Source organism: Acomys russatus, chromosome 28, assembly GCF_903995435.1.
Source record: "Acomys russatus chromosome 28, mAcoRus1.1, whole genome shotgun sequence".
NCBI lineage: Eukaryota > Metazoa > Chordata > Mammalia > Rodentia > Muridae > Acomys > Acomys russatus.
In genome coordinates, this window is record NC_067164.1 from 18,340,556 (window position 1) to 18,367,898 (window position 27,343).

The window sequence follows — 27,343 nt, forward strand, 5'->3', positions numbered from 1 at the left end:
AACAGATGACTGATGAAGATAAGTATTGGAAGTTACTTTATCACTTTCATAGTAATTTTGAGTTAGAGAACAAAAGTGGTATGGGATAGTAAGACTGTAATTACAGCAAAGAAAAATGGTATGAGGGCCGGCCAGGTGGCTCATCAGGGAGAGGTACTTGTGTTGGCCTTGACGATCTGAGCTCAGTCCCTGAGCATACAGTGCAGGGAGAGAGCTGGCTCCCACAGATTGTTCTCTGACCTCCACACATGTGCCCTGGCACATGCATGTGTACACACACACACACATATACACACTCACACACACACACACACACTAAATGTGAAGGTTTTTAGAGGGAAAATGATATGACTTCTTATACATGTTATAAATCTCAGACTCTGAAAAGCAAACAGTGAACTTCCTGGAAAGCTGTACTGACAGTTGATTATCATAATACATTTTATATAAATGCAGATTAAGGATCTAGATGTCTTTGGCTATGCTGGCAATTCAATTGTAAAACAATATCTTCTCAGTGATTTTATTTATTGATTTATTTATTTTATTTTTTGGTTTTTTGAGACAGGGTTTCTCTGTGTAGCCTTGGCCGTCCTGGACTCACTTTGTAGACTAAGCTGGCCTTGAACTCTGCTGCTGCCTCCCAAGTGCTGGAATTAAAGGTGTGCACCACCATGCCCAGCTTTCAGTGATTTTTTTTTTTTTATAATAAAGTATTGACAGTGTCATTATTGAAAGAAACAGATTCGTCTCATCATAAAGAAACTCTACAGTGGAACTTTTGTTACCTCAGGGAAGTAAGTCTGCCCCATGCCTGTGACTGGCAATCTGCCAGGCAGCTCAGTGTAGGTCCCCAGAGGCAGTACACAGTAGTTGCTGCCATTAAGGCTCAAGTTTAAACATGGCCTTCAGAATTTACAAGCTGAATGCCCTTAGCAAGTTCCTTACACATTCAGAGTCTTCATTTCTAGCCTAAATATAGGAAGATAACAGCTACCACATAGATCACACAGACAAAACGAGATAGCTGTAAAGCAGCTGGAGACAGGAGGGGTGGAATTATAATATAATATAGGTATTACTCATAGGCACAAGGAAGAAGAAAATCAACACATCATTTCTGTTTAGATGAAAAGAAAGACAGACTTAAAAAGATTCAATGTACTGTATTGTGATCAAGAAGCAGAGACAGAAAATATTTATGATATTGCCTTGATTCATTCACTAAAAATATCTACTGAATGGTTTCTTGGTGGGCAATGTGCTCAAGGGCTGGGGACGCAGGGATGAGTGAGCCCATTATTTTTTTTAATAAATTTAGTTATTACATATGTATAAAATAAACTACATACAGCAGGGAGGACCACGTGACAATCCTGAGTTCTATAACTGTTACAGTCATAGTGGTTTGACTATTTGTATTTGTCCAGCTTGAAGTAAACATCTTTCCTGTCTTGTTGGGTTTAAATTTCTGAATGAAATTCATCATCTATCTCAACTCTAATAACTTAACTTCTTTATCTTGATCTAAAAAGATCTTATCCCCTAAACAACTAAGCTTTATTGTAAACTATCCTCTCTGGCCTTCAATGTCCCTCAGAGGCTTGAGCCCATTCTTTACTGTCAGAGTCACGACTGCTGTGATGAAACCCCATGACCAAAGCAACGTGGGGAGGAGAGGGTCTATTTGGCTCACACTTCCACCTCACTGTTCATCACCAAAGGAAGTCGGGACAGGAACTCAAACAGGGCAGGAACCTGGAGGCAGGAGCTGATGCAGAGGGATGCTGCTTACTGGCTTGCTCCTTATGGCTTACTCAGCCTGACTTCTTACAGAACCCAGGACCACCAGCCCAGGGTTGACACCACCCACAGTGGGCTGGGCCCTCCCATCAGTCACTAATTAGGAAATGTCCCAGCAGGCGTGCCTACAGCTGGATCTTATGGAGGCCTTTCCTCAACTGAGGCTCCTCTTCCCTGATGGCACCAGCCTGTGTCAAGTTACATAAAACCAGCCAGTACAATAACTAAATTTAAACAGTTCCAAGAATGTAATCATTTTCATATTCTTTTTTTTTTTTAATTCTTCTCTCATACAATACATCCCTGACCACAGTTTCCCCCTCCTCCACTCTTCCCAGTCTTCGCCCCACCCCTCCCCTCTCCTCTAGATCCACTCCCACTCCATTTCCCTGAAGAAAAGAGCAGGTCTCCCAGGGACATCAACTGAACATGGCAAAACAAGTTACAAATGACTAGGCACAGAGCCTTATGTCAGGGCTGGGTGAGGCAACTCAGTAGGAGAAAAAGGATCCCAAGAGCAGACAAAACAGTCAGAGATACCCTCACTCCTACTTACACACACACACACACACACACACACACACACACACACACACACACACACTATAAAAATATATGCAAATGTTAGGAGTCCCAGAAAAACATTTTTCATACTCTTAAGAAAGATAGCTAGTTTATACTTTTATGGGTCATAAAAATGAAAAAAATTTAAAGTAAGGATTTTCTGTAAGTATTCTATAAGCATACATTATTATAATTTTATGTAACTGGAGGACCAGGACTGAAGCCTGGCTAATCAGTGGTATAGACCCCAGGGGCCTAGGAGAGTACATTGTGCATTACAGAGTTCATGGTCTTTTCAATCAGTGAACAGAACAAAAAGAATATTTTATAACTTAGGGGCAGTGAAATCATGTCTCACCTGCTCAGGGTTTCGCTAGATTTGCTGCCTTCAGTGGACTCCCTCAACGAGTTGTTGCTTCTGTTGGTAGGAAAACAGGAGACATTACAGATACAGTGTTTTAAAGGTGGGCACAGTAGCCCAAACCTCTAATGCCAGCACTCAGAAGGCAGAGGCAGGCAGATCTCTGCGCATTCCAGGCCAGCCTGGTCTACAGCCAGGGCTACATAATGTGAGCTCCTGTCTTAGAGAACAAAAACAAAACAACACACACACAAAAGATAAGTTATTTTCTTTCCTTTTTTTTTATTATATAAGATTTATTAAATGAGCACGGGGAGAGGAAATGGGGGAAGGGTACACCAGAGAGAGAGACAGACAGACAGACAGACAGACATGGGGGAGGGGGGAAGAGTTATTTTCTTATTAATATAATAGAAATCTGTGCAAGAAATAGTTTATTCTTTAGTAGAGAAGGGTGCTGGGAACTGAACCGATGGCTGTGTGTAAGAACAAGCTATACCCTAAGGTCAATTTATTTTTATATTAATAGCTAGATAGATCATCAAGTGTTAGCTTTATGATAAAATATGTTCTCATTTGAGCACTAATTTGGGGGCAGATACAGACTCAGAAGAGTGAGGCTAAAGCTCTGGCTCTTTGGGAAGAAAACGTGAAGTCAAAAGGAAGACAGCTGTGAGACGCGTGTGCGCATGCACGCACGCACACACACACCATAAATAAATATATATAAGAAAAAATCTTAAAAAGGAAAAGTGAAACATTAGGAATTGAGAGTAATCAATTGGGGACTAAAGACAGCTTAGTGCAGTGCTTGCCTGTTGTGTACAAAGTGCTGGGTTTGATCAACACACACACACGGGGGCGGGGGGGAGGGGAGGGAACAGCCTGTACCTGTAATCCTAGCAGTAGAGGCAGAAGCATCTGGAATTGATTCAAGATCACCCATTCCTGGTAATGCTTGAGATCCTGCCTCAATATTTTAAAAAAAGGTGTGTATGTGATCTGGTTAGATTAGAGCCAGTACAGCAGTGCAGGTGTGTGTGTCTTAGGGTGTGGCTGACAGTACAGCAGTGCAGGTGTGTGTGTCTTAGGGTATGGCTGACAGTACAGCAGTGCAGGTGTGTGTGTCTTAGGGTGTGGCTGACAGTACAGCAGTGCAGGTGTGTGTGTCTTAGGGTATGGCTGACAGTACAGCAGTGCAGGTGTGTGTGTCTTAGGGTGTGGCTGACAGTACAGCAGTGCAGGTGTGTGTGTCTTAGGGTATGGCTGACAGTACAGCAGTGCAGGTGTGTGTGTCTTAGGGTATGGCTGACAGTACAGCAGTGCAGGTGTGTGTGTCTTAGGGTGTGGGTGACAGTACAGCAGTGCAGGTGTGTCTTAGGGTGTGGGTGACAGTACAGCAGTGCAGGTGTGTCTTGGGTATGGGTGACAGTACAGCAGTGCATGTGTCTTAAGGTATGGGTGACAGCAGAGCAGTGAACGGGTATGGTCTTAGGGGTATGGTTATTGTGATGAAACACGATGGCTAAAAGCAGCTTGAAGGAAAGGGTTTACTTTGCTGATAACACAGTTCATCACGGAAGAAAGTTGGTACAGAAACTCAAGGTAGAAACCTAGAAAAAGGAGCCAGGAGTGGTGGTGGCGCACGCCTGTAATCCCAGCACTCAGGAGGCAGAGGCAGGCGGATCACTGTGAGTTTGAGGCCAGCCTGGTCTACAAAGTGAAACCTAGAGGAAGGACTGAAGCAGAGGCCATAGAGAAATGCTGCCTTATGACTTACTCCTCATGGCTTTGCTCAGCCTGCTTTCCTAAACAACTCAGGACCACCTGCCCAGTGCTGTGTCCACTCCCTGTGGACTGAGCCTCCATGTCAATCATTCAAGATAATACCCTATAGGCTTGCCTACAGGCCAATTTTATGGAAGTATTCTCTCAAATATAGTTTCCTCTTCTCAAAACAATTCTAGCTTGTACTAGGTTGACTTAATACTAGGCAGCACAGACCATCTGCTACAAGTCAGAGTTTTCAATGTCAGGCTGAGAGGCCAGGGTTTACTGTAGCAGGCAGTGGGAAGACAGTTTTTCATTTTGTGTTGTTGTTGTTGCTGTGTTGTTGTTGTTGTTGTTGCTGTTTTGAGACAGGGTTTCTCTGTGTACCAGGCCTGACTGTCCTGGACTTGCTTAGACCAGGGTGGCCTGGAACCCACAGAGATCCGCCTGCCTCTGCCTCCCAAGTGTTGGGATTAAAGACACGCACCATCACTGCCTGGCCATGATGGAGTTTTTAAAGCAATGGGCTCTGTGTCTCTGAATAATGAACAAATGTTTCTCTTTTTTCTTTTTGCTTACATTCCTCTCAGAAATTGTCCTTTTTAGAGTTTTATAGAATGTTATAGGTTTTCTTCAGGTTTTTTTTTTATGATTTCATTTAGAATTTGGTTATTCTATTGATGACTATAGGGTTGTCTTTAGTAAAAGTCTCATATTGATGCTGTTTTAAGTTCCTTCTGGACCACCTTTCAAAGTTACAAAGCCATTGTAAACATGTATAAATGCTGAGAAAGTCCTGTGGTATGGCATACTACACTAACAGGTCACATGGCTAAACGAGCGCTTTTTTCTGGATGCCGAATATTCTCGTAAGTGCGATGAGCTAAAGAGCAGCTCAGTCCCCAGCCTGGGTCTACTGGAAGGCAGTGGAGCCTTGTGGGCAGTGCTTAAGTCACAGTGGGTGTGACGTCCAAGGGAACTGTGATCCCAGGCCCTTTTCTCTCTTGCTTCTTAGCAATAAGGCGAGCAGCCAGTCTCATAGTATTTGCTATCTGATACCCTCAACATAGTCCCAAAGCCATGGGTGTCCTGACTGTGGGCTGGAGCCTCCAGGATGTGAGGGCCATCAACATTTGTTCTTCAGGCACTTTGTTATAATGACAGAAAGCTGAGGATCACAACCAGCAAGATTTAAAATAGGCAAGAAAGAACAGGGGAGGTGGAGAGATAGCTCAGCAGTTAAGCTCACTGACTACATATCCAGAGGTCCTGAGTTCAATTCCCAGCAACCACATGGGTGGCTCACCACATAGATGGTGGCTCACAACCATCTATAATGTGATCTGATGCCCTCTTCTGGCCTGCGGGTATATATGTCGGCAGAGCACTATATACATAATAATAAAGAAATAAATCTTTAAAAAAAGAAAGAAAAGAAAATGATTTCTGTTGACCTCTAGAACACTGAAGTCCTTTTTAGAGTTAAGCAATGTAACAGCTTTCTTTCTCTGAAGCTAATATGCACATCGAGTTCCATGAAAACTAGCCAAGCCAACTTCCCAAATTGCCAGACCATATAAAACATTGCTGTATGATGGGTAAGACTCATAGCCTGATCCTCTCACCTGTGGCAGAGCTCGGATCTCAGACTCGATTCAGTGATGCAGTCTCGTACTCTGTCTTCTCTGTGGAGACACAGACAGACTCAGTCAACTACACACATGCATCTCCGTGCAGACAGACAGAACTCAGCTGACTATACATATGTGTATTTCTGGATTCTGGGTATTTTAGAAGACATCAACTACTCTTTTTCTTTAAGCTACAGCTGTGTTTTAGGCAACCAAGCAAATCTACCAAAAGCCAGCTAGCTCTCGATTTCAGCTCAGACAATGCTTTCTTCCACAAGTTGGTTTTTGGCTTTTAGTTTGTTGTTGTTTTAACAGGTCAGGACTATGTAGCCCTGGCTGGCCTGGAACTCACCATGTAAATCAGGCTGGCCTCATTGCAGCAATCCTCCTGCCTCTGCTTCACAATTGCTGGATTCCAGGCATGTACCACTACAACTGCTTTCTTCCATGCATTTTTTAACTGAGACTTTAGAGGCAAAGCCATTTGTAGTATTACAGAAAATTAACCCAAATTTTCACCAAATACATTTGTTTGATGCACTCCTGATAGGAGTTCAAGGCCACTGGAGAGTGCAGTGATAGAAACTGACTGGGGACGCAAGGCAGCCCTGCAGAGTCATTAGTGCTCAGGACCAGAGCTCCGGCTGACTTCTGGCAGTCTCTTAGTTTCACAAGAGGCAGGGAAATCTATGATGAAATTTACTCATCTGTCAAATGACCTAACAATACTGTCCTGGCCTAGAACACCTATTAAGAGTTACAAGAACAGTCAAAGTGCTCAGCCTGGCATGCTAGCACATGCACGCTTTTAATCTTAACATGCTGGATGTTGAGGCAGGAAGACCAAAAGTTCAAAGCCAGCATGGGGTGGAACTCTATTAAAAAAAAAGAAAAAAAGAAAGAAAGAAAGAAAGAAAGGCTGTGTGCGGCGGTGCAGTACTCAGGAGGCAGAGGCTGCGGGTGACTGAGTTTGAGAGTAGCCAGGTTTACACAGTGAGTTCTACAATAGCCAGGGCTACACAGTGATCCTCCTGTCTCATTCTCACACACACTGCAAACAAAGTGTTCTGTGAGTCAAAGGATTCTTTACTGGAACAGCCAACAGAACATGTCTCACATTATGTGACAAAGGAATTGCAGTGTCATGACCGATAGTTTATATATTACTAATGCTTTCTGTTATTACTCCTTCAGAAAAATTCTTTCAGATATTTGCCATATAAACACATTAATATTACAAAGATAAGATTAGTACTAACATGGACACCATGTTGAATGTTTAATGTAAGTTCATCTAAGTGATGGTACAAGAGCATTTGAAAAGCACACAGGAGTCTCGCTGGTCTCTGCAGATATGAAGGGAGGGCTGGGAGCTAACTGAGCATGCTTTGGAAGGGGCTTCTTATTAATTTGATATAAATCATTGTCAGGAATAGCCAGTGACCTAGGCTTTTCCTATGAGCTTATTCCCTGAGGGCTCATGGTCCTCACTGCTGTATGGCTCTGGCTTTGCAATGGACTGGGTGTTGCACACAAATCAGCCCTTTGGGACTTGTTTTGCTCACTTGTAAGATGGAATAAATAAATGTTGTCCCACCTTGTGACAACTGGTGGTGTGACATTCAAGTAAGACTGTGGATGTGAAACCTCTTGGGACTCCTACGTCACTACACAGTCACACCGACCAGCCCTGGGCACGGGTCACTTCCTTGTGCTCTTGGGGGCTGGCCTGCTGGCTTTTGTTTCAGCCCTCCACCTCCATGCTGCTATTCCTGGTAATGTTACAGTCTCTTCAAGGTTGCTTAATCATTGACCCTCCTATAGGGACATGTGACAACTTAATGGTGACACACTCCTGAGAGTGTGTCTTACAGAGCCACCTACAGTGCTCCAAGAGAGGGTGGCGTCCTGGCGTCTTCCTCGGCCTTGCTCAGGGGCATGGCCGGCTCCTCATTGATCACACTCCTCAGCTCCTGCAGCAGCTGCTTCAGGTCTCGCGTGGGGTCTTCCTTCAGGGTGTTGGTTTTCATCGAGTGCTGGGAAGGGGACATACAAACACGAGCTTAGCTTTTCACATCTGTACACTATATTCTTTTATAAAATTAATTTAGCTCCTAAACAGAAACCATGAAAAAGCAGAATAACTGCTGGTTTATTTTGCAGTGCACAAGTCCATTTCAACTATTAGTGACTTGGATAGCATCTAACTTTTATTTAAATAGTACTTGCAATGATTCTAAGGATTCTGTTGCCATTCTAAAGACAGGACTCATGGGGCTGGAGAAGTGGCTCAGAGGTTAAGAGTACTGTCTGCTCTTCCAAAGGTCCTGAGTTCAATTCCCAGCAACCAGGAGGTGGCTCATAGCCATCCATAATGAGATCTGGTGCCCTCTTATGGCCCCCTATCACACAGGAAGGCAGAGCACTGTATAAATAATAATTAAATCTTTTTTAAAAATTTTAGGGCTGGAGAAATGGCTCAGTGGTTAAGAGCTCTGTCTGCTCTTCCAGAGGACCCAGGTTCAATTCCCAGTATCCACATGGCAGCTCACAGCTATCTGTAATGCTATCCAGTTCTAGAAGATCCAACACTCTCATACAGACACACATGCAGGCAAAATACCAATGCACACATAATAAAGAATTTTTAAAAAATTTTAAAAGACAGGACTTTAAAAGTAAAATTTGATTATGATAACTGACGAATGGAAGAAGCCTTTCTATTTTATTTTTGTTTTGTTTTTTTGAGACAGGGTTTCTCTTGTAGTCCTGGCTGTCCTAGACTCACTTTGTAGACCAGGCTGGCCTTGAACTCACAATGATCCACCTGTCTCTGCCTCTCGAGTGCTGGGATTAAAGGCGTGTGCCACCACCACCCAGCAGAAGTCTTTCTTTTTAAGAGTTAGAGCTAGATACTGATTGTAAGACATTTGTACATCTTCAGAGAAAGCCTGAATTTATATTGGCCATATTTTTTCTTATATTTTGAAAGTATAAAAAGTTAAGCTAAAAATTTTCCCAAGTTACTAACATTTTAATTAGAGGAACTAAGAAAGTTTTATGAATAAAAATGTTTTTAAAAATAAGTTTATGGGCCTGGAGAGATGGCTCCGTGGTTAAGAGCACTGATTGATCTTCCAGAGGTCTCAGGTTCAATGCCCAGCACCATGTGCCAGTAACTCCTATTTCAGGGGATCTGACTCAATTACACATCCAGGCAAAACATCAATGTACATAAAATTTAAAAGTTACTTTAAAATGAGTTTACTAGGAAATGGCAGAGTCCGCAGCTCTGACTTGGGGAAGCAGTAGACATGCTGCTCTGTGGCACTTAGCATGGGGCTTGCTGTTTATTGCACCTCTGGGTTGCTCTGTAATCTGAGACATGTTCATGCTCATGCTGGAACTGAATATAATGCAGTTAAATAATTTACCTTAATATTTTTGTTATCATTAATCACAGTGACTATTTCATTTTGTCTTTTCCAAGAAAATAACAAATACTGAAGAAAAAAATTTTTTTCAATCTGCATTCTCCTGGAATCCTAGGAAATTGTATAAATCTAAAATCTAGTCATTGATAATGCTAGTTATAAGCATTACTTTTATAAGTGATTTTTCCCCAACCTAAATTACTCTCATATTTGTCATTCATTTAATGGATTACATGACTATTACTAACATGAGACAGAAAGCTGACCGTAGACTGGGAGGATGGGACGTTAGAGTGAGAACGAGTTACAGATGCTGGCTGGAGAAGGCGAGGCTTCGTTGAAGAATTAGAGGTGTATCCAGGGCCCTGCAGATCCTACAAATAATGCAGGTGTGAGCAAAGTATGCCAAGCTACAGCTACAAAGAACTGTAAAATCGTAATTATTTTTTAATTTCACAAGAAAAACCTATTATTAAAACTTTAAGACACTGAGCAACTTAAACTATGCTTCTGAAAATATATACACTTCAGTATAAAAGCACTGTTTGTAAGAAAACATGTTTTGGGCTGGAGAGATGGCTCAGAGGTTAAGCACACTGCCTGCTCTTCCAAAGGTCCTGAGTTCAATTCCCAGCAACCACATGATAGCTCACAACCATCTATAATGTGATCCAGTGCCCTCTTCTGGCATGCAGGTGTACATGCAGAGTATTGTATACACAATAATAAATAAATAAATAAATAAATAAATAAATAAATAAATCTTAAAAAAAAAAAAAAAAAGAAAAGAAAACATGTTTTGTCATGTGGATTACTCTATAAACAAGCCAAACATTGGTCCTGGAGTCTTTGTGTTCACTGGACAGCTACATTCAGTCATGTGGCCTGACTTAGCCAGTGTGTCCTCAGCATTTGATTAGTTTTGATGAATGAACTAAGGATGGAATGAGTTTTATCAAAGAGTAAAACTTATTCTGGGCTCAGAGGTGCAGGCCTATAATTCTAGGCCCTTAAGCATTCAAGGCAGGCATTGTGGAACACTGTTTCACTGGCTTCTTGCTCACTTTATGATGTTTCAGTGTTACCTTCCTGACAGTCCAAACTGTAAGTGCGCGAGCAGGTGCCGTGGTATGTCGACATGTAAGGCACGCAGGCACCAGGGAGTTGGCTCAGAGGAAAGAGCTTATGCAAGCATAAGGACTCCACCCCCAGCACTCATGTGTGAGCCAAGTGCAGTGGCCTAAACCTGCAATCGCAGTGTTGGGAGGTGGGGAGAGCCGGATCCAGGGCTCCCTGGCTGGCTAGCCCAACCTAGTTAGTGAGCCCCAAGTTCAGTGAGAGGTCCTGTGGAGAAGTGACCAAGGAAGAAACCTAACACTGACCTCTGGCCTCTACAGTGCACGGATATAAACTCTCTCTCTCTCTCTCTCTCTCTCTCTCTCTCTCTCTCTCTCTCTCTCTCTCTCTCACACACACACACACACACACACACACACACACACACACACACACACACAGAGAAATGTACATAAAGGAAATATATCAAAGTGCATCACACATAAGCATTGTTTCTGCTTACACTATGATGTATGGACAAAAAACATTCTTACTTTTACATCCAAAGTGTGCTGGAGTTTAAGACGCACCGATTCCTGCTCCTGGCGCTGTATTATATCTTGACATTCTGCAAACTGCAAAGATGCCTACAATCAAGCAACCATAAGTGGTTTATCCTCCATTCTTTATGCACTTTTATTTCATTAACCTGCAAGGTAGAGCTCTTCAAGGAAAACCACGCATTCTAATGATCCTTACGTGCTACGTTCAGTCACGTGGCCTGTCTCAGCCAGTGTGCCCTCAGCATTTGATTAGTTGTGATGAATGAACTAAGGATGGAATGAACTTTATCAAAGAGTAAAACTTATTCTGGGCTCAGAGGTGCAGGCCTGTAATTCTAGGATGTAGGAGGCAAAGGCAGAAAGATCAGCATCAGTATCACCCTGGGCTATATGGCAAGTTTGGGGCCACATCCAAAACTCTGAAACTACAACTGAACTCAGAACAGCATGTTTTGGGAAACACAAAGGTCTGACTTCTTAGAAACTCAGGGTTGGGGTTGATACAGTTTTATGTTTTCAGGGTTTCTAAGCAGCAGGAAGACAGTTGTATCCCTGTGTAACAGATGATGAGCACAGTGCAGGCCCCTCCTCTCGGCTGGTTTCTACCCACCCCTCTAGACCCACCATGGCAGCAGATATTACCCCTATCATTTTATAAGTGTCTAAGAGACTGTGGTCCACCTAAAGTCTAGCTCATCTTTGATGGTGGGTCAGATGCTCATGGAGGCATGCTTACTCAGGCTGCTGAGGAGAGCAAGGACATATTATATCTATGGCTTCTGTGACTGTTAGCTTGGAAATGGTTAGTTTTTTTGGGGGGGTAAAATATGCTATTATGGCTTGAGTCTAAAATGTTCCCCCACAGGCTGTGGAAGCCTTAGGAAGTGGGGCCTAGCAGACAAACAAAACAAAACAAAAACAAAAACAACCCCCTCCCCCAAAGCCCCCTCAACCTGTGGGTCAAGACCCCTTGTGGTTGAATGACCCTTTCACAGGGGTCACCTAAGACGATCAGAAATACCAGATATTACAACTCACCACAGTAGCATAACTGCAATTATGAAGTAGCAACAAAAATAATTTTATGGTTGAGGTCACCACAACATAAGGAACTGTATTAAAGGGCCGCAGCATTCGAAGGCTGAAGAGCCATGGCCCTAGAGTCAGGCCTTTCTTGAGTCTGGCTTCACACTTTGCCCCCTGGTCTGTCATGATATAAGGTATGGCTGCCATGCTTTTGACTACCTGAGAGCCATGGCAACCCTCCTCCCCATGAGGGACTGAAGCTCTGCCGGGCAGTGTGGTGGCCTGCAGAGGTACCTGTGCAATGAGTGTCATCTACACAGCTTGCCTTTGTGCTGTACGATTGGGATGTGATGTAAGACGGTGGTACAGAACGCCCACCGAGAACTAGCCTATCCAGCTGCTGTGGGTGTTAATCCCCTCAGCAACTCAGTTAATAGCTACCTTGTCAAGAGCGACTTCCATGTTAGCAACCTTCTCCTTCAAGCGCCGTTCCTGAGACCGTAGCACTTCTAGCTCGCCAGCCATCTTGTTCTTTTCTGTTGCTACAGTACTCAACTCCTGGCTGAGCTTGCTCTTCTCTTCTTTCAGAAAATGTTTCTCCTGTAATTATGGGAGAGAAATTATCAGGAATAATTGCCAACACCAATCTTATCCTTGCTAAAGCCTAACACTTCCTCAAAGGACTCCTGAGTCTGATGCAGTCATCTCTACTGGAATCACTTTTTAGGTTCTATAGATCTTTGGTGACATGTACAAAGTATGATGCAGCCATGCATCATGAAAAATAGTATTTTGGTGCAACAGGATTGAATAATAACACGCTAAGTTTTACTGAAATTGACTTTAAAAAATAAGATATTTAAAGAAGATACATTTGCTCTAAAATCTCAAGAGTTTCCATTTTGCTTCACGGTTGAACATTTATTTCACAAATGTCTAATGTAAGTTGTATGACATAGAAACTAATGAGACAGACAGCTCTAGCCCTCAAGGCACCTGTCAGCAGACTGGTGGAAACAAACTTGCGGATATAATGTGCTTGGTATTAAACAAAACCGTTATTCAAATTAGTTTTTTCCTTTAGAAAAGTGTGTGGAACAAATGCCAGGAGTGGCTAATTGTCAAAGTGAAACACACAGTCTAGTCTGTTTCTTAGGATATTTTTTTTCACAATGAATGTTTGCTACAAATGCATCAGAAAATGTCACGACAACACATATTTTTTCCCCTTTTCTGATGGGGTTGGGCAAGAAGAACATCTACGGAATGAATGGAAGGTACGTCGTCTTACAAGTTTCCTCTTGTTTTATTTGAAAAAATGCCTCTGAGCTGCAGGGGCATGTTTCACATGCAGGCAGGCAGATCCCCAGAGGGAAATAATAAACAAAAAGGAAAACGACTACGTTGTGGAAAATGGGAAAAAACAGAGAAAAGGAAAACAAGTAGGTGCATATGATGAAGAGGGTCTACAGATGTACAGACACCCTACAGTGTCCATGCGCTCACTGTGGGTGATAAGCTAGTAAATAATCTAGTTACACTGATTAGTTTTACTTATGTCATCTCTTTTGCCCATTTATTAAAGTCAGTTCTGTTATAAATACAAAAATATAAATTTTCTTCAAATTGAGATCAGAGAACATTTGAACGTAACACAAATTTTATGTCTGCTTATGAATATTTTCCACTCAATAATTGTGAAAACTCCATCTGACTAGCCAGAGCTGTGTAGAAATACACAAAAAGCTTACATACACTGTCTTCAAACACATGTGTTCGCGCTTCCCTTCACCCTGGATTATAGTCACACTAGGTCTTCTACCCCTTCACAGTTTCATGGGCAAATTCTAGTTTTCAAGATAAAAGACCACACACACACACGCGCGCGCACACACACACACACACACACACACACACACACAAACACACACACACACACAAACACACACACGTGTATGTGTATATATATAATTATATATACATATATACATATACAGATATAATTTTTTTTCCTTTTCTTACCAAGCCAGGGCTTTGCACTTGCTGGGCAAGTGAGTAGCACTCTGTCCCTGAGCTCCATCCCCAGCTGCTATAGCCTGAACAGGTCATGTGTACAAGTCTGTGTTGCTGCTCTGAGGCTTCTGCTTCCCTGTGTGGTCCTCTAGCTCTCAGATCTTCTAAGCCCTGGAGCATCTGCCACACGATTCTTTACACCATGTTTTAGGAAGACATGAGAACGGTACTGGTTATAGTTTGTTTATACCTGTTTCTGACTGTGCCTGCACTTGACACTAGCTGGACTTTAAGATCCTGGAGGTGGCACAGCAGTTCAGAGCTCTTATTATTGTTGCAGAGGACCCTGGTTTTGTTTTCAGTGTCTACACAGTGGCTCACAACCATTCATACCTCCAGCTCCAGGGGGTCTGACATGTCCTCTGACCCTGCACGCACATGGCACACATGGGGTGCACATACACATATACTAGCAAAACAGTCATATAAATAAGTTTTTTTAAATCTAAAAATTAAGTTAAAAATTTACTTCTCCAATATTCCTTTGGAAGCTTCCCTCATTCTCTCAATCAGAACTCTTCCCAGCTGGGCATCCTGGGCTCTGCCCTCTTCTGCCTCATTGTGTGTTAGCGAATGATCGAGTTGGTCTCTCAGGACAAAGACTCACCTTGTTGGCACTTGTCACAGCCTCTTCTAAAAACTGCACCTTGCTCTGCAGGGCGTCGATCTGACCTCTCTTGGCTGTGATTTGCTTCTGCATGCCCATTGCCACCTTCATAGCTGTGGGAAAGATGCAAGCTGTACATTTTGAGAGGCCACTGAAATTTATGACAAGATGACAAGTGAGATTCACTAAGGTCCGTGGAAAGTGTCAATTAAAATACCATGAAGCCAAGCCCTAAGGGTTCATAATATTGAGTTATATAATACTTGGAGCAAACACCCAAGGATTCTGAGCTAAGTAAGATATAGATGGTGATGTTTTGTGGTTTCTTTGCTACTGGGATTAGTTTTACTCACTACTGTTATTTTTTGTTTTCATTGGCAAAAATAACACTGAACAAATTTATATACATCTAGGAAACATACAAAAATACTGTCACATATGTTTAACCAAGATAATTTTTTTCAGAAACCCATGTTTAAAATATCATATAAGACATCTACTATTAACAAACTTTTAAAAGATTCCAGGGATATCACAAACCATTCCATTTCATTTTCAGAGTTATTGTCATGTGCTAGAACTCACTACAGTCTCAACAGGAAAAATGCCACAGAAGTGAAAATGGTGGTTTCCAGAAAAAGATAAGACTTTTATCTTTAATTTCTAAAGATTTGGTTTTTTAATTTTCTATGTATGAGCTTTTTGCCTGTATTTATATGTAAGCACCACATGTGTGCTTGGTGCCTGTGAAGGCCAGAGAGGGAGTCAGATTCACTGGAACAGGAGTGTAGATGGTTGTGAGCCTCTGTGGGTGCTGGGACTCGAACCCTGGTCCTCTGCATGAGCAACCGGTGTTCTAATCCACGGAGCCCTCTCTCCAGCCCCCGATGAGAATGAGATCCGATCCACAGAATCCTTACCACGGTGAGCTATTGATACGCTATGGGAAGCCTATCTTCACAGACTGTTGAATCAGAAGACCCTCTCTTTTATTTACAAGTCAGCTGAAGAAATGGGTTTGAAATGAATATTGCTTTGGTTAGGCCTAGCTATAAATCAGAAGTTAAAAAGGAAAAGAAAAACATATTATTTGTTGAAAACAAAGCATCAGAAAAATAGTAAGTTTGATTTTTCATTAGCAGCGTAGTTCTTGCCTGGTGTGGTTGGGCATTCCTGTAATTCCAGCTTCTGGAAACAGACAGGAAGAGCAGGAGTTGAAAGTCATCTCAGCCACAAGCCAAGTCTGAGGCTAATCTGAGCTGAAACCTGTTTTTAATTTATGCTGTTGCGTAAGTATTTGAATCTTCTAATTAACAAATGAACAAACCTCAGGGGCCAACAGTAAAGGCTCTTTGCTGAGAGCTCAGTAAAGGTGCTTGCTAAGCTGGACAACCTGAGCTTGACCCCAGAGCCACATGGTGGGAGGGGAGGCCAACTCCAGAAAGCTGTCCCCTGAGCATCACATGTGCATGTGCACACACACTCATGCACACACATGCACATACACATGCACACACACATATGCACACTCACAAAAATTAAATAATATTTTTAATTAAAATAACAAAGTGAAATGGGCTGAGACAGCCTGGCTGGTGAAGTGCTCACTCAGGAAGCATCAGGCCCAATTCCGACCCCTGTAGCAAAGCTTCGCATGAGCACCCATGTAAGCCAGTGTGCTCTAGCAAAATCAGGAACTCCAGGCTCAGTGAATGAGAAATACTGTCTCTCAAAAAATAAAGTGGAAAATAATGGAAGAAGACACATGATGTCAACCTCTGACGTCTATACACATGCACACATGCAAACAAACAAAAAAGCCTTAAACTTGATAAATACAATTCTTTTTTTGTTTTGTTTTGTTTTTGTTTTTCAAGACAGGGTTTCTCTATGTCTCCTTGGCTGTCCTGGACTTGCTTTAAAGACCAGGCTGGCCTCAAACTAACAGCAATCCACCTGCCTCTGCCTCCCAAGTGCTGGGATTAAAGGCGTGCACCACCGTGCCCAGCCTGATAAATACTAATTCTTATAGTCAGCTGATATAGCTCTCCTAGCGTGGCAGAACAGCACGAGGGACCGCTTCTCTCCCCCGACAGTCCTCACTGTCACTCACATGGCAGGTGCATGGATCAGTACGGCCACAGGCGCTTTGTGGGACAGCGACCCCTCATCTAGGAGTTCTGGTACCAAATCCCATCTCATTTTCACCACAGAGGAGAAATCAGGCTTCCAATTAGCCACTGCCCTACGGTTACGTAGACAATGTACATGTAAACTATGAGGCTGAACGGAAAGCCTCTGTGGTTTGCATTTCTGTGAGGAGACCGATGTGGTCTGTTAGAAAGCACTGAGCACTGCTTTATGACTCTCAGCAGCACTGCCTGCTTGTGTAGTTCTCATGACCTGGCACCATGGCGACTGTAAGTACACCGTGGCAGGCAGTGTATCCAAGTTTAGGGGGGGAGGGGTTGTTTTAAGATTTATCTATTATTATTATGCATACAGTGTTCTGCCTGCATGTACACCTGCAGGCCAGAAGAGGGCATCAGATCTCATTATAGATGGCTGTGAGCCACCACGTGGTTGCTGGGAATTGAACTCAGGACCTTTGGAAGAGCAGCCAGTGCTCTTAACCTCTGAGCCATCTCTCTAATTTGTGTTTTAATAAACTTAGGCAATGGAACTAAAAATGGGGGAAATGAAGCAGCCGTACCGTGCCCATCAGATCCTTCCATGGTCTTCAGTGTACTCCTCGTTTGCTCCAGCTCAGACTGTGCAGACTTTAATTGCATCTTTAGTTTGTTTGTAGTGTTTTCCATTTCTTCACTTTTGTTTCGAAAATTCCTCTTTAAGACTTCATAGTCCTCTGTATAACAATAACCAATTTGTGTACTTACTGATCACAGCTTAGAGGCTGGATAAAGCGCATCTCCTCTGCCCTCATCTGTTCCACACGTGCGGTGTGCACACACACCGCAGGTGCCTGCTGCATCCCCGTTAGCCTGCTCTTCCTTCACCCACCCTCACCCAGTGCTTCTGCCCAGTCTTTGTAATTAGTTGACAACCGTCCCATCTAATTGTGTCGGTCAGTCTTTATCGACTGATGACTGACTTAGAGGCTGGCTCTCACTAAGGATGTAGCCCTGGCTGGCCTAGAACCCCCAGAGATCCACATGCCTCTGCCTCCCAAGTGTTGGGATTAAAGTCATGTGCCACCATTCCCAAAAGAAACCCAGAAGAAATGCTCCAGTCCTAGGTTCTACTGGGGCAACCTCCCAAATTAGTCTTTGTCTTGTGGGGGGTGGGGAATGTGGTGAGAGAGCCGACACTGTGTGGGCGTCGCGACCTGAGGCGCCGTACCTGAGAGACTGTGGAGTTCAGTCCTACTGTTCTTCACCTCGTTCAGCAGCTGGTCCCTCTCCAGCCTGATGTCCTTCACGGCGCGGAGCCGCTCCGAGCCTGCGTTCAGCAGCTTCACCTTCTCCAGCTCCAGGTCACTCACCCTGGCTTCAAGTTCCCGGATCTTTGCATCTTTTTTATCTTTTAAAATCTGTTTATGACAAATGCAAAGTCCAGTGAAAGGAGTAAAAGAGCACGTATGTGTATAGCACAAAGCTGGTCTCAGCAATATTCTATCTACTTTAACTTTGTCAGTACCTCAAGAACACTAATAGAGTTTCCTTGTGATAATTTATATGTGGGTGGCTCTTTGGCTCCCAGTTTCCGCGGCCACATCACGACAGGAAGGCATGGGAGCTGGGACACCTCAGTCCACCATGGCAGGGATGCGCTGTGTGGCTTCTTCGCCTCTTGGCAGATCACAGAGCAGAGAGCTCAGGCCAGGAGCAGCTATTACCTTCAAGAGGCACCTCCAGCCGCCACCTCTGCTGCTAGGTGACCATCCTGAAGGGATCTTTTCTCAAAACACACATGTATATCAACTCAGATATTTCCTATCTTAGACCACAAACATGAACAGCATCAAGAACCCTTCTCAATAATTAGGTCACTGCTGCATTAAGAGCAGAAAATTCGGGAGCTAACCCGCCCAAACATGATCAGACCTTAAACTCCTGCAGCTCCAGCTTGCGGTCATTAATCTCTTTCTCCAGCTGAGCCTTTTCCACCTGCATAGCGCCAGCTGTCCGTCCATGCTGGCCAACCAGCTGTGTCATGTTCTCAATCTGCTGCCGCAGGATCTCAATGACCTTGTCCTTTTCCACCATCTGCAGCCTGAGCGCCTCGCACTCCGTCTGCACGTTCCTCAGGTGGTCGCCTTCAGTCTTCAGGTGTTGGAGCTCCTGCAACTTCAAGTCCACCCGCGCGCGGAGCTTAGTGATCTCGGCATTGGTGGCCTCGATGGCTCGCTCCTTCTCCTGGAGGGAAGCTGTCAGGTCAGACACTGTCCTCTCTGAACTCTCCAGGGTCATCTTCTTGGCTGTCAACTCTTCCACCACCTTGCGCAGCATCTCCTTGGTGGACTCCAGCTGTGCAGTGAGGGAGGATACTTTCTCCAGGCTCTCATTCTTTCCCTGAATGGCTGCCATCTACGGTCAAAGAAAGTTTCATGATTTGGGGGAGAGGGGGCGGGGACTTGGAGGTTGTTAAGACAGTCAAGTTAGCTCAAAGCATGAAATCCTGAATAGTCCAGATATCCGGACTTAAATCATTTTGCTCTCAGCCAGGTGTGGTGGCGCACGTCTTTAATCCCAGCACTCGAGAGGCAGAGGCAGGCGGATCGCTGTGAGTTCAAGGCCAGCCTGGTTTACAAAATCAGGTCTAGGATAGCCAAGGCTACACAGAGAAACCTTGTCTCGAAAAACCAAAAAAAAAATCATTTTGCTCTCAGCACATCAGGGCACTCCTCTCTCTCTATATATATGTGTGTGTGTATGTGTGTGTGTGTGTCTCCATCCCTCCCTCTCTCCCTCCCTCTCTCTCCCTCCCTCTCTCTCCCTCCCTCCTTGGGTGGTGTGTGTGTGTGTGTGTGTGTGTGCATGTGTGTATAGAAAGAAGCTCTCAAGCAGACTTAAAGAGGCCACTTGTGGTGGCACAGGCACAGCTTGCACGCTCTCACCTGCCGCTCCATCTGGCCCTGACACTCGCTCTTCATGGCCTTGAGCAGCGCCTCCAGCCTCTGCACCTCCATGTTCCTGTCGTCCAGCTCCCGCCGCAGGTGGTCAATGGTGATGCTGTTGCCTGTGTCTCGGTCCCACAGGCGCTTATTCTGCTCCTTCTCCAGACTCAGCTCCTTCTCCCTCTTGTGTAGATCTGCCTGAAAGAAGCGAGAACGCTCTTCTCCCACACCCTGTGCCTGGGTCAGAGCAAACCCTTCTGTCTGCCTCACCGGGGCTGGAGCTGTGTGCACCGAGAAGCCTTTGATTATGGAGAATGAGTGCTTTTCAGCGGCTTCACTAAGAGCGATTAGTTCCTAGCAAACCATACGAATATTTTGCTTAAGGCTTTAGCTGGTCGGTGGCATCTCAGAACACCTGTAATCTCAATGTTTGGGAAGTGCCTGGTTTGTGTTTTGAATGCTTTGTTTCAAAATGAACAATCACTTCTTGAATTTAGTAGATGGTAGTTCTAATTCAAAGGCTATGGCTACCTGAAGGCCTACCTACCTTATCTAACCCCGTAACAGCCATGCCTAAGGGGAAAGGCCCAGAGAATATAGTATCTTATTTAAAACACGTGACATGTACAGAATGACACTCCACGTACATGCATAGTTTGTCATATCTGTCATTTTATAATGTAAACTAGTTTGTTGAAATGTCCTAAAAACTTTCCCAAGATCCTAAATTGTGTACTTTAGAGCAAAATCTCACCAACAGCTTTTGGAGCTGGTCGTCCAGATTTCCTGACTCCTGACTGAACTGGTCCCGCTCTGTGCGCGCCTCGGTGAGCTCTGAGTTGGCAAGGACTAACTGTTTCTCCAGCTCTTCTATCTGGAAGAAAAGACCAAATCAGACAAAGGCAGCCCATGTGAGCCGTCCCAGCACACAGCCTGATGGGGCCAGACGGTGCTCCTTGAGAGGCGAAACAAAAACCATTTTGGACATTTGCAGCATTTTCTGACCTTATCATCCCCACAGGAGTTAGTAGCATGGGCACTAGTCAAAATGCAGTAGCTGGTGCTGCTGTGAGGAGGCACAGCTTACCTTCTGTGGAGACATGCTCCACTAGTGCCATAATGTGCTGAAGACCCCAAACAAATGAGCCTCAGAATACTGAGAAAAGCTATTTTGCTTCACAGTATCAGTCTCAGCTGGGCATCGTGACACACGCCTGCAATGCCAGCCCATGAGAGGCAGAGGCAGGCAGATCTCTGTGAGCTCGAGGCCAACCTGGTCTACAGAGTGAGTTCCAGAACAGCTAGGGCTACACAGAGAAACCATGTCTTGAAAAACACCATACACACACACACACACAAACACACAAACACACACACACACAAACACACACACACACAAACACACACACACACACACACACAGAGGGAGAGGGAGAAGGAGAGGGAGAGAGAATATCAGAGTCTCAATAAGATACTGAATACAAAAGTATGAGTGACTAACTATAGATATTTAGACTTAGGGGAATATAGTACTGGGCGATTTAGCATTCAAAACTTCATTCTCTCCAATTACAAACAGGAATGAAAATCAACTTTAAAAAATATATATTTCCTTCAGTCAGAACAGCTATTTGCCTGAGTAAAGAGAAATTTAGTTCACTGAACCAGTGATATCACACAGAGCAATACCATTTCCTTTCACAAACTCAGCGTGCGGCAGTTCTACAGGAAGAGCCAGGCTGCTTCAGGATTCCAACTCTTCCTACAGCCCTCAACACTGGCTGAGTGGAGCCCAAGCTATGAAGACTTAGCAGAACCCAAATCACAAATGGGCTCTGATTTGAGCGGAGCCACACAATATCAAAACTTAGATAAGGAAGCACTTCATGCGAACATGTTAACACTTAGTGTCACGCAATGAGACCCCATCTGGAACTACGACTACTGTATCATCCAGTTTCTAGAATTCAAAAAGCTTCCAGATTGGAATAAATGCTGCACATTTCTTCCTATTTCTAACATATACTTAATAGGCTTGGAAATTTGTGTCAAGAGTAAAACTTAGTTTGGATGGAATCAAACCTTCTTAACTTGAAAACATATGACCAAGACAAACTTTTTCTTAATAACTTTTATTTGTACTTCAAACAGATTCATTTTTTAAAAAAAATCATTTATTAAACCAATATATAGTCAATAATCGCATTACATATATACACATACACACATATGTAACTATCTCCTTGACAATAAGAATAAATGTGTATCTACTTGTACACATAATGACTTAGCAGGGGCTAATATAGAAATATCATACAGTTATGCATTTGTCTATAATGTAGTATCAGTGCCTATAGGACTTGGAACAAAGTTTTCACATTTACATTTGATGTATGTTTAAGTTGGCTTTATGTGATTGTTATATATTAAAAATATTCCATAAGGAATAAGTACATAAAGCACTAGATTCTGACTGCTTATATGATAATGCTACAAGGCATTCATACAAGAATTAAGTACACATGAGCTATCAGATTATAGACTTATGATTGTAAGCTGTATATTAAAAACTATCTCACAAGAATTAATGGATTGCTGGCCTGGACTTTTAAGAAGTGTCTTTGAACTGGAGATATAGCTCAGTGGAAGAGTACCCGCTCTGACTCTAGTACCAATAAGAAAAATAGCCAAACCCAATCAGAAAACCTTCAGTCTTAGCTTCTTTGAGGACATGTACAGAGATAACATGGAAATGTAACCTCTGGAACATAGGTGACTTCTGAGAAAATGGATTATCAGTTAATATAGTCTTCTCAGTCCTGTCATCATTAGGAAAGCCTGAGTCAGCACACAGCAGTCCTGCTGGCCCAGCAGGATCAGGTGGACTAAGCTGGGTTCTGGTTGAGGCTCTATCACATGCTGCCCTGCCTCAATTTTGGTAAAGTACAATTTTAAAAAGTATTCTAGATGGTCTCTAATGTTCCCTTCAATTCTATTCCTTTACTTCTTAAAAAAATATCTTTTACTTATTCTTTAAACTTCTCATGATTTATAAGAACAGCATCAAAAAGGTTTAGATTCTATATTTTCTACTCTTTGGGGCCATAAATTTAGCGAGAAGCTTTCAGTTTGAATTATGAGAAAAGCAAGTTTGGAACAAGCCATTTTCATCCTTGAGTGAAGAGCTATTTGTATATGTTCTTTAAAAATATGTCTGTTTTATGGCAAAAAAAAAAAAAAAAATCAGGATGGCTCTTTTATAATACCAAACTTGACACTAACGTCCAAGACCAAAACTAGAACAAAAGAAGGGGAGAGGAAGAAGGGTCTTTCTGCTCCCGCCCTCAGAGCCTCCCACACCCACTCCTGCAGGATCCTAGTTTGCAGTTGTCAGTACTGACTCAGCTGCTATAGCTCTGCTTTTACCTTTCACTTTTTAGAGTAAAAACATATATATGCATTAATCTATCAAATACATAAATGGACAGTGAAAGGGAAAACCATGGGAGCAGCAGCTGAGCTGATACAAACAGCTATAAAAAGAAAACACTGCAAAGGAAAGCCTTTGAAGTGTCCAGGGAGCACTGACACTGACAGACAGTAAAGGTTTTCTCTTTCTTTTCTTTTTATATAGCAGCACTGGTTTTCCCTTTTCACCATCCATGGACAGGCTCTTTGGTTTGGATCAGTACAAATCAGTACTAGGGTTTCATTTTAATTTCACTGATTTGGGGGGTGTCGGCCAATCACATCAAATCATATTGGAGCTGTGCTTTAATTTTTGTTTTTATAGTGATGATTTTGCTTTCTGTGCTCAAAAAGACACAGGCGTGGCCCAGGGAGGGCGCTGTGCTGAGGCACGAGGCTGCACAGACCTCTGCGAAGCCTGTGCACACTCTGCCAGCATCGTGGGCCTCCAGCCAGTGCTACCAGGTCTTCACGATGGACTAGGAAATCCAGCCCCAACTACTTCAAAACAGAATCAACTTAGAATCAAAATAGTGATATAGTTTTTGTTGTCAAAAAGCGAAAGTTAAGAGTAAAGCCAAGTCTACAGAGCCAATAGTGACAGCTTCTACTGGTCCAGACTCGTAAAGGGGAATTCTGGAGGCTCTCCTAAACGGAAAGAAAAGAATACAAGACAGCATTATAGTAAAGCACTTTAGTCAGCTTTTAAAAAGCTACATCTAAGAGTTTCTTAGAAATGCACTTTCTATTTTCACTAATATCAAATACTTCTTGTTACCCTGAAGAGAATTATCCTCCGTGATGGATTTTCTCTGGAATTACACACGTAAGTGGAAAGTTCTATTCATTCCTATCAGAAACATCTTGTTTTTAAGGCTGTCTCACGTACCCCAGGCTGGTCTTAAACTCACTATGTACCCAAGGCTAACCCTGAACCTCTGATCACCCTGCCCGTTTCCTGACTCATGGGATTTCGAGCATGTTATGTGTGTTCTGCGGATGCTGTGCAGGGTTGACTCAGGACTGAGCATGCTAAGCAGGCACTCCACCAGCTGAGCTCCATCCCCAACCTTTGTTTTTATTGATTTTTTTCCCTTGGTTTTTTATCTACACTGAAACAGTGAAGGAGAAAATGTAAGATTTTAGCAATGTAAAGTCACAATATGTGAAAAATGAAACAAACCGTGCACAAGAATATGCCTTTTAAATCTTGTACCCAAGACACCAATGACACCAAATATTAGTAAGACTTGAGGCCAGAGTGTGTTCAACTCTGTTATTACCACGTGTCCCTAACTAAGGCAGCAGGAGCCACGTCCTCTGGAAAGCCTAGTGAACCACCATCAGGTCCAAACCTCCTAGGTTCACGACGATACATTTCGCGACCATTTTGATGATCTGATTAAAACTGCTATGCACCTCCCCTTTTTTGAGACAGGGCCTCCCAGTGTGGCCCCGCAGGCCTTGAATGCATCCTCCTCCTCCATCAGCCCCTGTGTGGGCTGTCCTCCTTGTTGAGTGTGTGCTGTCTAAGGCTGTCAGCGCTCCTGAGCACACTGAGACAGCGGCCCTAACACGTCAGCACGCTACATTACACCAGATAAGTAAGCAGCCTGGATGACACTTATGAAGACAGCATTGTTCCAAGCTGTAACATAACAGGCAGCCATAGCAAGAACAAGTTATATGAGAAAACATAGGTGGATTGAGCTAGTGTAGTAGTTTGTGAGTAGCAGCTGTTGTACTGACTACAGACAATGCACTACTTGTCTGTCAGACTCTCACACCACAGCCTCCCAGCGGTTTCTGTAGGAGTCATGTCCTCTGTACAGGATGGCTGTGTCCATAGGGGGTGGACAATCGTCACGGAGAGAAAGAAACTAGAACACAGAGCCGGCCTTTCTGGGCTTTTGGTGTTGGAGTTGAGCCTTACAGCTGACCCTCTGGGCCCCGAGGCCTGCTTCCAGGCAGTAGTGCTTGAAATTATCTTGCCTCAAGGCTGAGCACTATGCAAGGAGGTTTACAGAGGAAAGATGCTATTAAAACCACACCCCTAGTCCAGTATAAGATCAGTTTAATGATCTTAAAGTCAGCATCTGAAGAGGAGAAAATATCACTTTTTTTTTTTCCTGAAGCAGGGTTTCTCTGGCTGTCCTGGACTCACTTTGTAGACCAGGCTGGCCTCGAACTCACAGAGATCCGCCTGCCTCTGCCTCCCGAGTGCTGGGATTACAGGCGTGCGCCACCACGCCCAGGATCTGTTTGGTTGGTGTTTGGGGGGTTTTGTTGTTATTGTTGTTGCTGTTTGTTTTGGGGGGGTGCATCACATTTGATAGAGGTAAATAGCTTTGTTGCTTTGGCTGCATGTATACCTTCCTGTGGACAGGGATCAACATATTTGAAGGACACTGCTGTGGAAAAACCCAAACTACTGAGAGTATTCAGTTTCGTGTTACTCTTCTCTGCTGCCTTTAATAAAGCCATGCCAGCATTTCCTTCTGTTGCTACAGGGTTAATTAATGTACATGGTTGAACCAAGCGAGACAGCGCCCTCCTGTGGTCATCACTGGAATGACAGTGAAAGGTAAAGTGCTGCCCACAGGGAGGTAAATACGTGTGTGGAAGAATTAGTGCTGTGGTGTCTGTCTAGTCAAGTCGCCTGCGCAGAGACCAGCGCCTCGGCTTCAGGCAAACACAGCTGGTTTCACTTTATGGAAGGCCTGGTAGCTGCATTGCCTTCTCTTTTTTCTATCCAGCACTCCAAATAACTCAGGGATGTGAAACTAAGTACACACGAGGGCAAAATCTACACTTAATTATCTCTGCAAGACTCCAAAGCAGTGTTTCCCAATCTTCCTAATGCTGTGGACCACTTCATAAGGCTCCTCGTGCTGTGCTGACCCCCAACCATAACATTATTTTCATTGCTGCTTCATAACTGTCATGTTGCTACTGTTATGAATCATAGTGTAAATATCTCATAAGCAGAATATCTGATGTGATGAGACGCCTGTGGGGATGAGACCCACAGGCTGGGAAACACTCCTTTATGGGATAACTAAAGATGGAGTTTTCTTCCAAGGTTTCAGAAAATAAGACACTGGTGGGCTGGAGATGGCTCAGTGGTTAAGTGCACTATCTGCTCTCCCAGAGGTCCTGAGTTCAATTCCCAGCAACCACAGCATGGTTCACAATCATCTATATTGGGATCTGATGCCCTCTTCAGGTGTGCACCGTGTGTGTGTGTGTGTGTGTATGTAACGTGTGTGTGTCTCTGTGTGTGTGTCTGTGTGTGTGTGCTGATATAACCCTACACCTCCTCAACAACATGTGTTGTTACAACCAACCCTTCTCAGGACATGAAGAACATGGTCTCCTTTGAAAGGCAGCTCTTATTTTTCTAGATTTAGGAATTTTATTGTTTTCAAATGGCTGAAATTTTTTTTTAAAGTCTAAGCTCTGAATAAATGCTTGATAATAATATGGAATAACTTCTTTCTAGCTAGAGAAGGCAAAAAAAAAAAAAAAAAAAAGAAAAAGAAAAAGAAAAGAAAAGAAAAAAAGAAAAGAAATAGTACCAAAATTTAGTTTTCTAACTACAAAAATGATTAGAAGTTGAAGAGATGAAGAAGGCCCCCAACACTGGCGTTAGACAGAGACCACCTGGTACTGAGTTTTGCCTAAAGCCAAGCCTTATTCAGCGCCAGGTGTGGCAGTGCACATCTTTAACTCCAGCACTCGGGAGGCAGAGGCAGGTGGACTGCTGTGGGTTCAGGGCCAGCCTGGTCTAAAGTAAGTCTAGGACAGCCAAGGCTACACAGAGAAACCCTGTCTTGAAAAAACCAAAACCCCAGCATAGTCCCATTCTTTAATGTCCTCTTTATTTATTTTGTGGTGTGGGTTTAACCTA

General features: G+C 43.5%; 1 protein-coding gene across 1 annotated transcript in view; it reads right to left on the minus strand.

Moving 5' to 3' along the window:
• Ccdc158 (coiled-coil domain containing 158) overlaps positions 1–27,343 on the minus strand; it is a 57,523-nt gene that overhangs the window by 10,257 nt on the left and 19,923 nt on the right. Inside the window, exons 9-20 of the mRNA XM_051170698.1 lie at positions 20,720–20,839; positions 19,966–20,163; positions 18,953–19,435; positions 18,249–18,438; positions 17,602–17,754; positions 14,889–15,001; positions 12,650–12,808; positions 11,174–11,266; positions 9,812–9,937; positions 8,014–8,165; positions 6,124–6,183; positions 2,726–2,785 (exon numbers count right to left, since the gene is read on the minus strand). Of these exons, the coding sequence (XP_051026655.1) occupies positions 2,726–2,785; positions 6,124–6,183; positions 8,014–8,165; positions 9,812–9,937; positions 11,174–11,266; positions 12,650–12,808; positions 14,889–15,001; positions 17,602–17,754; positions 18,249–18,438; positions 18,953–19,435; positions 19,966–20,163; positions 20,720–20,839 (1,907 nt within the window). The remainder of the gene's footprint in view (positions 1–2,725; positions 2,786–6,123; positions 6,184–8,013; positions 8,166–9,811; positions 9,938–11,173; positions 11,267–12,649; positions 12,809–14,888; positions 15,002–17,601; positions 17,755–18,248; positions 18,439–18,952; positions 19,436–19,965; positions 20,164–20,719; positions 20,840–27,343) is intronic.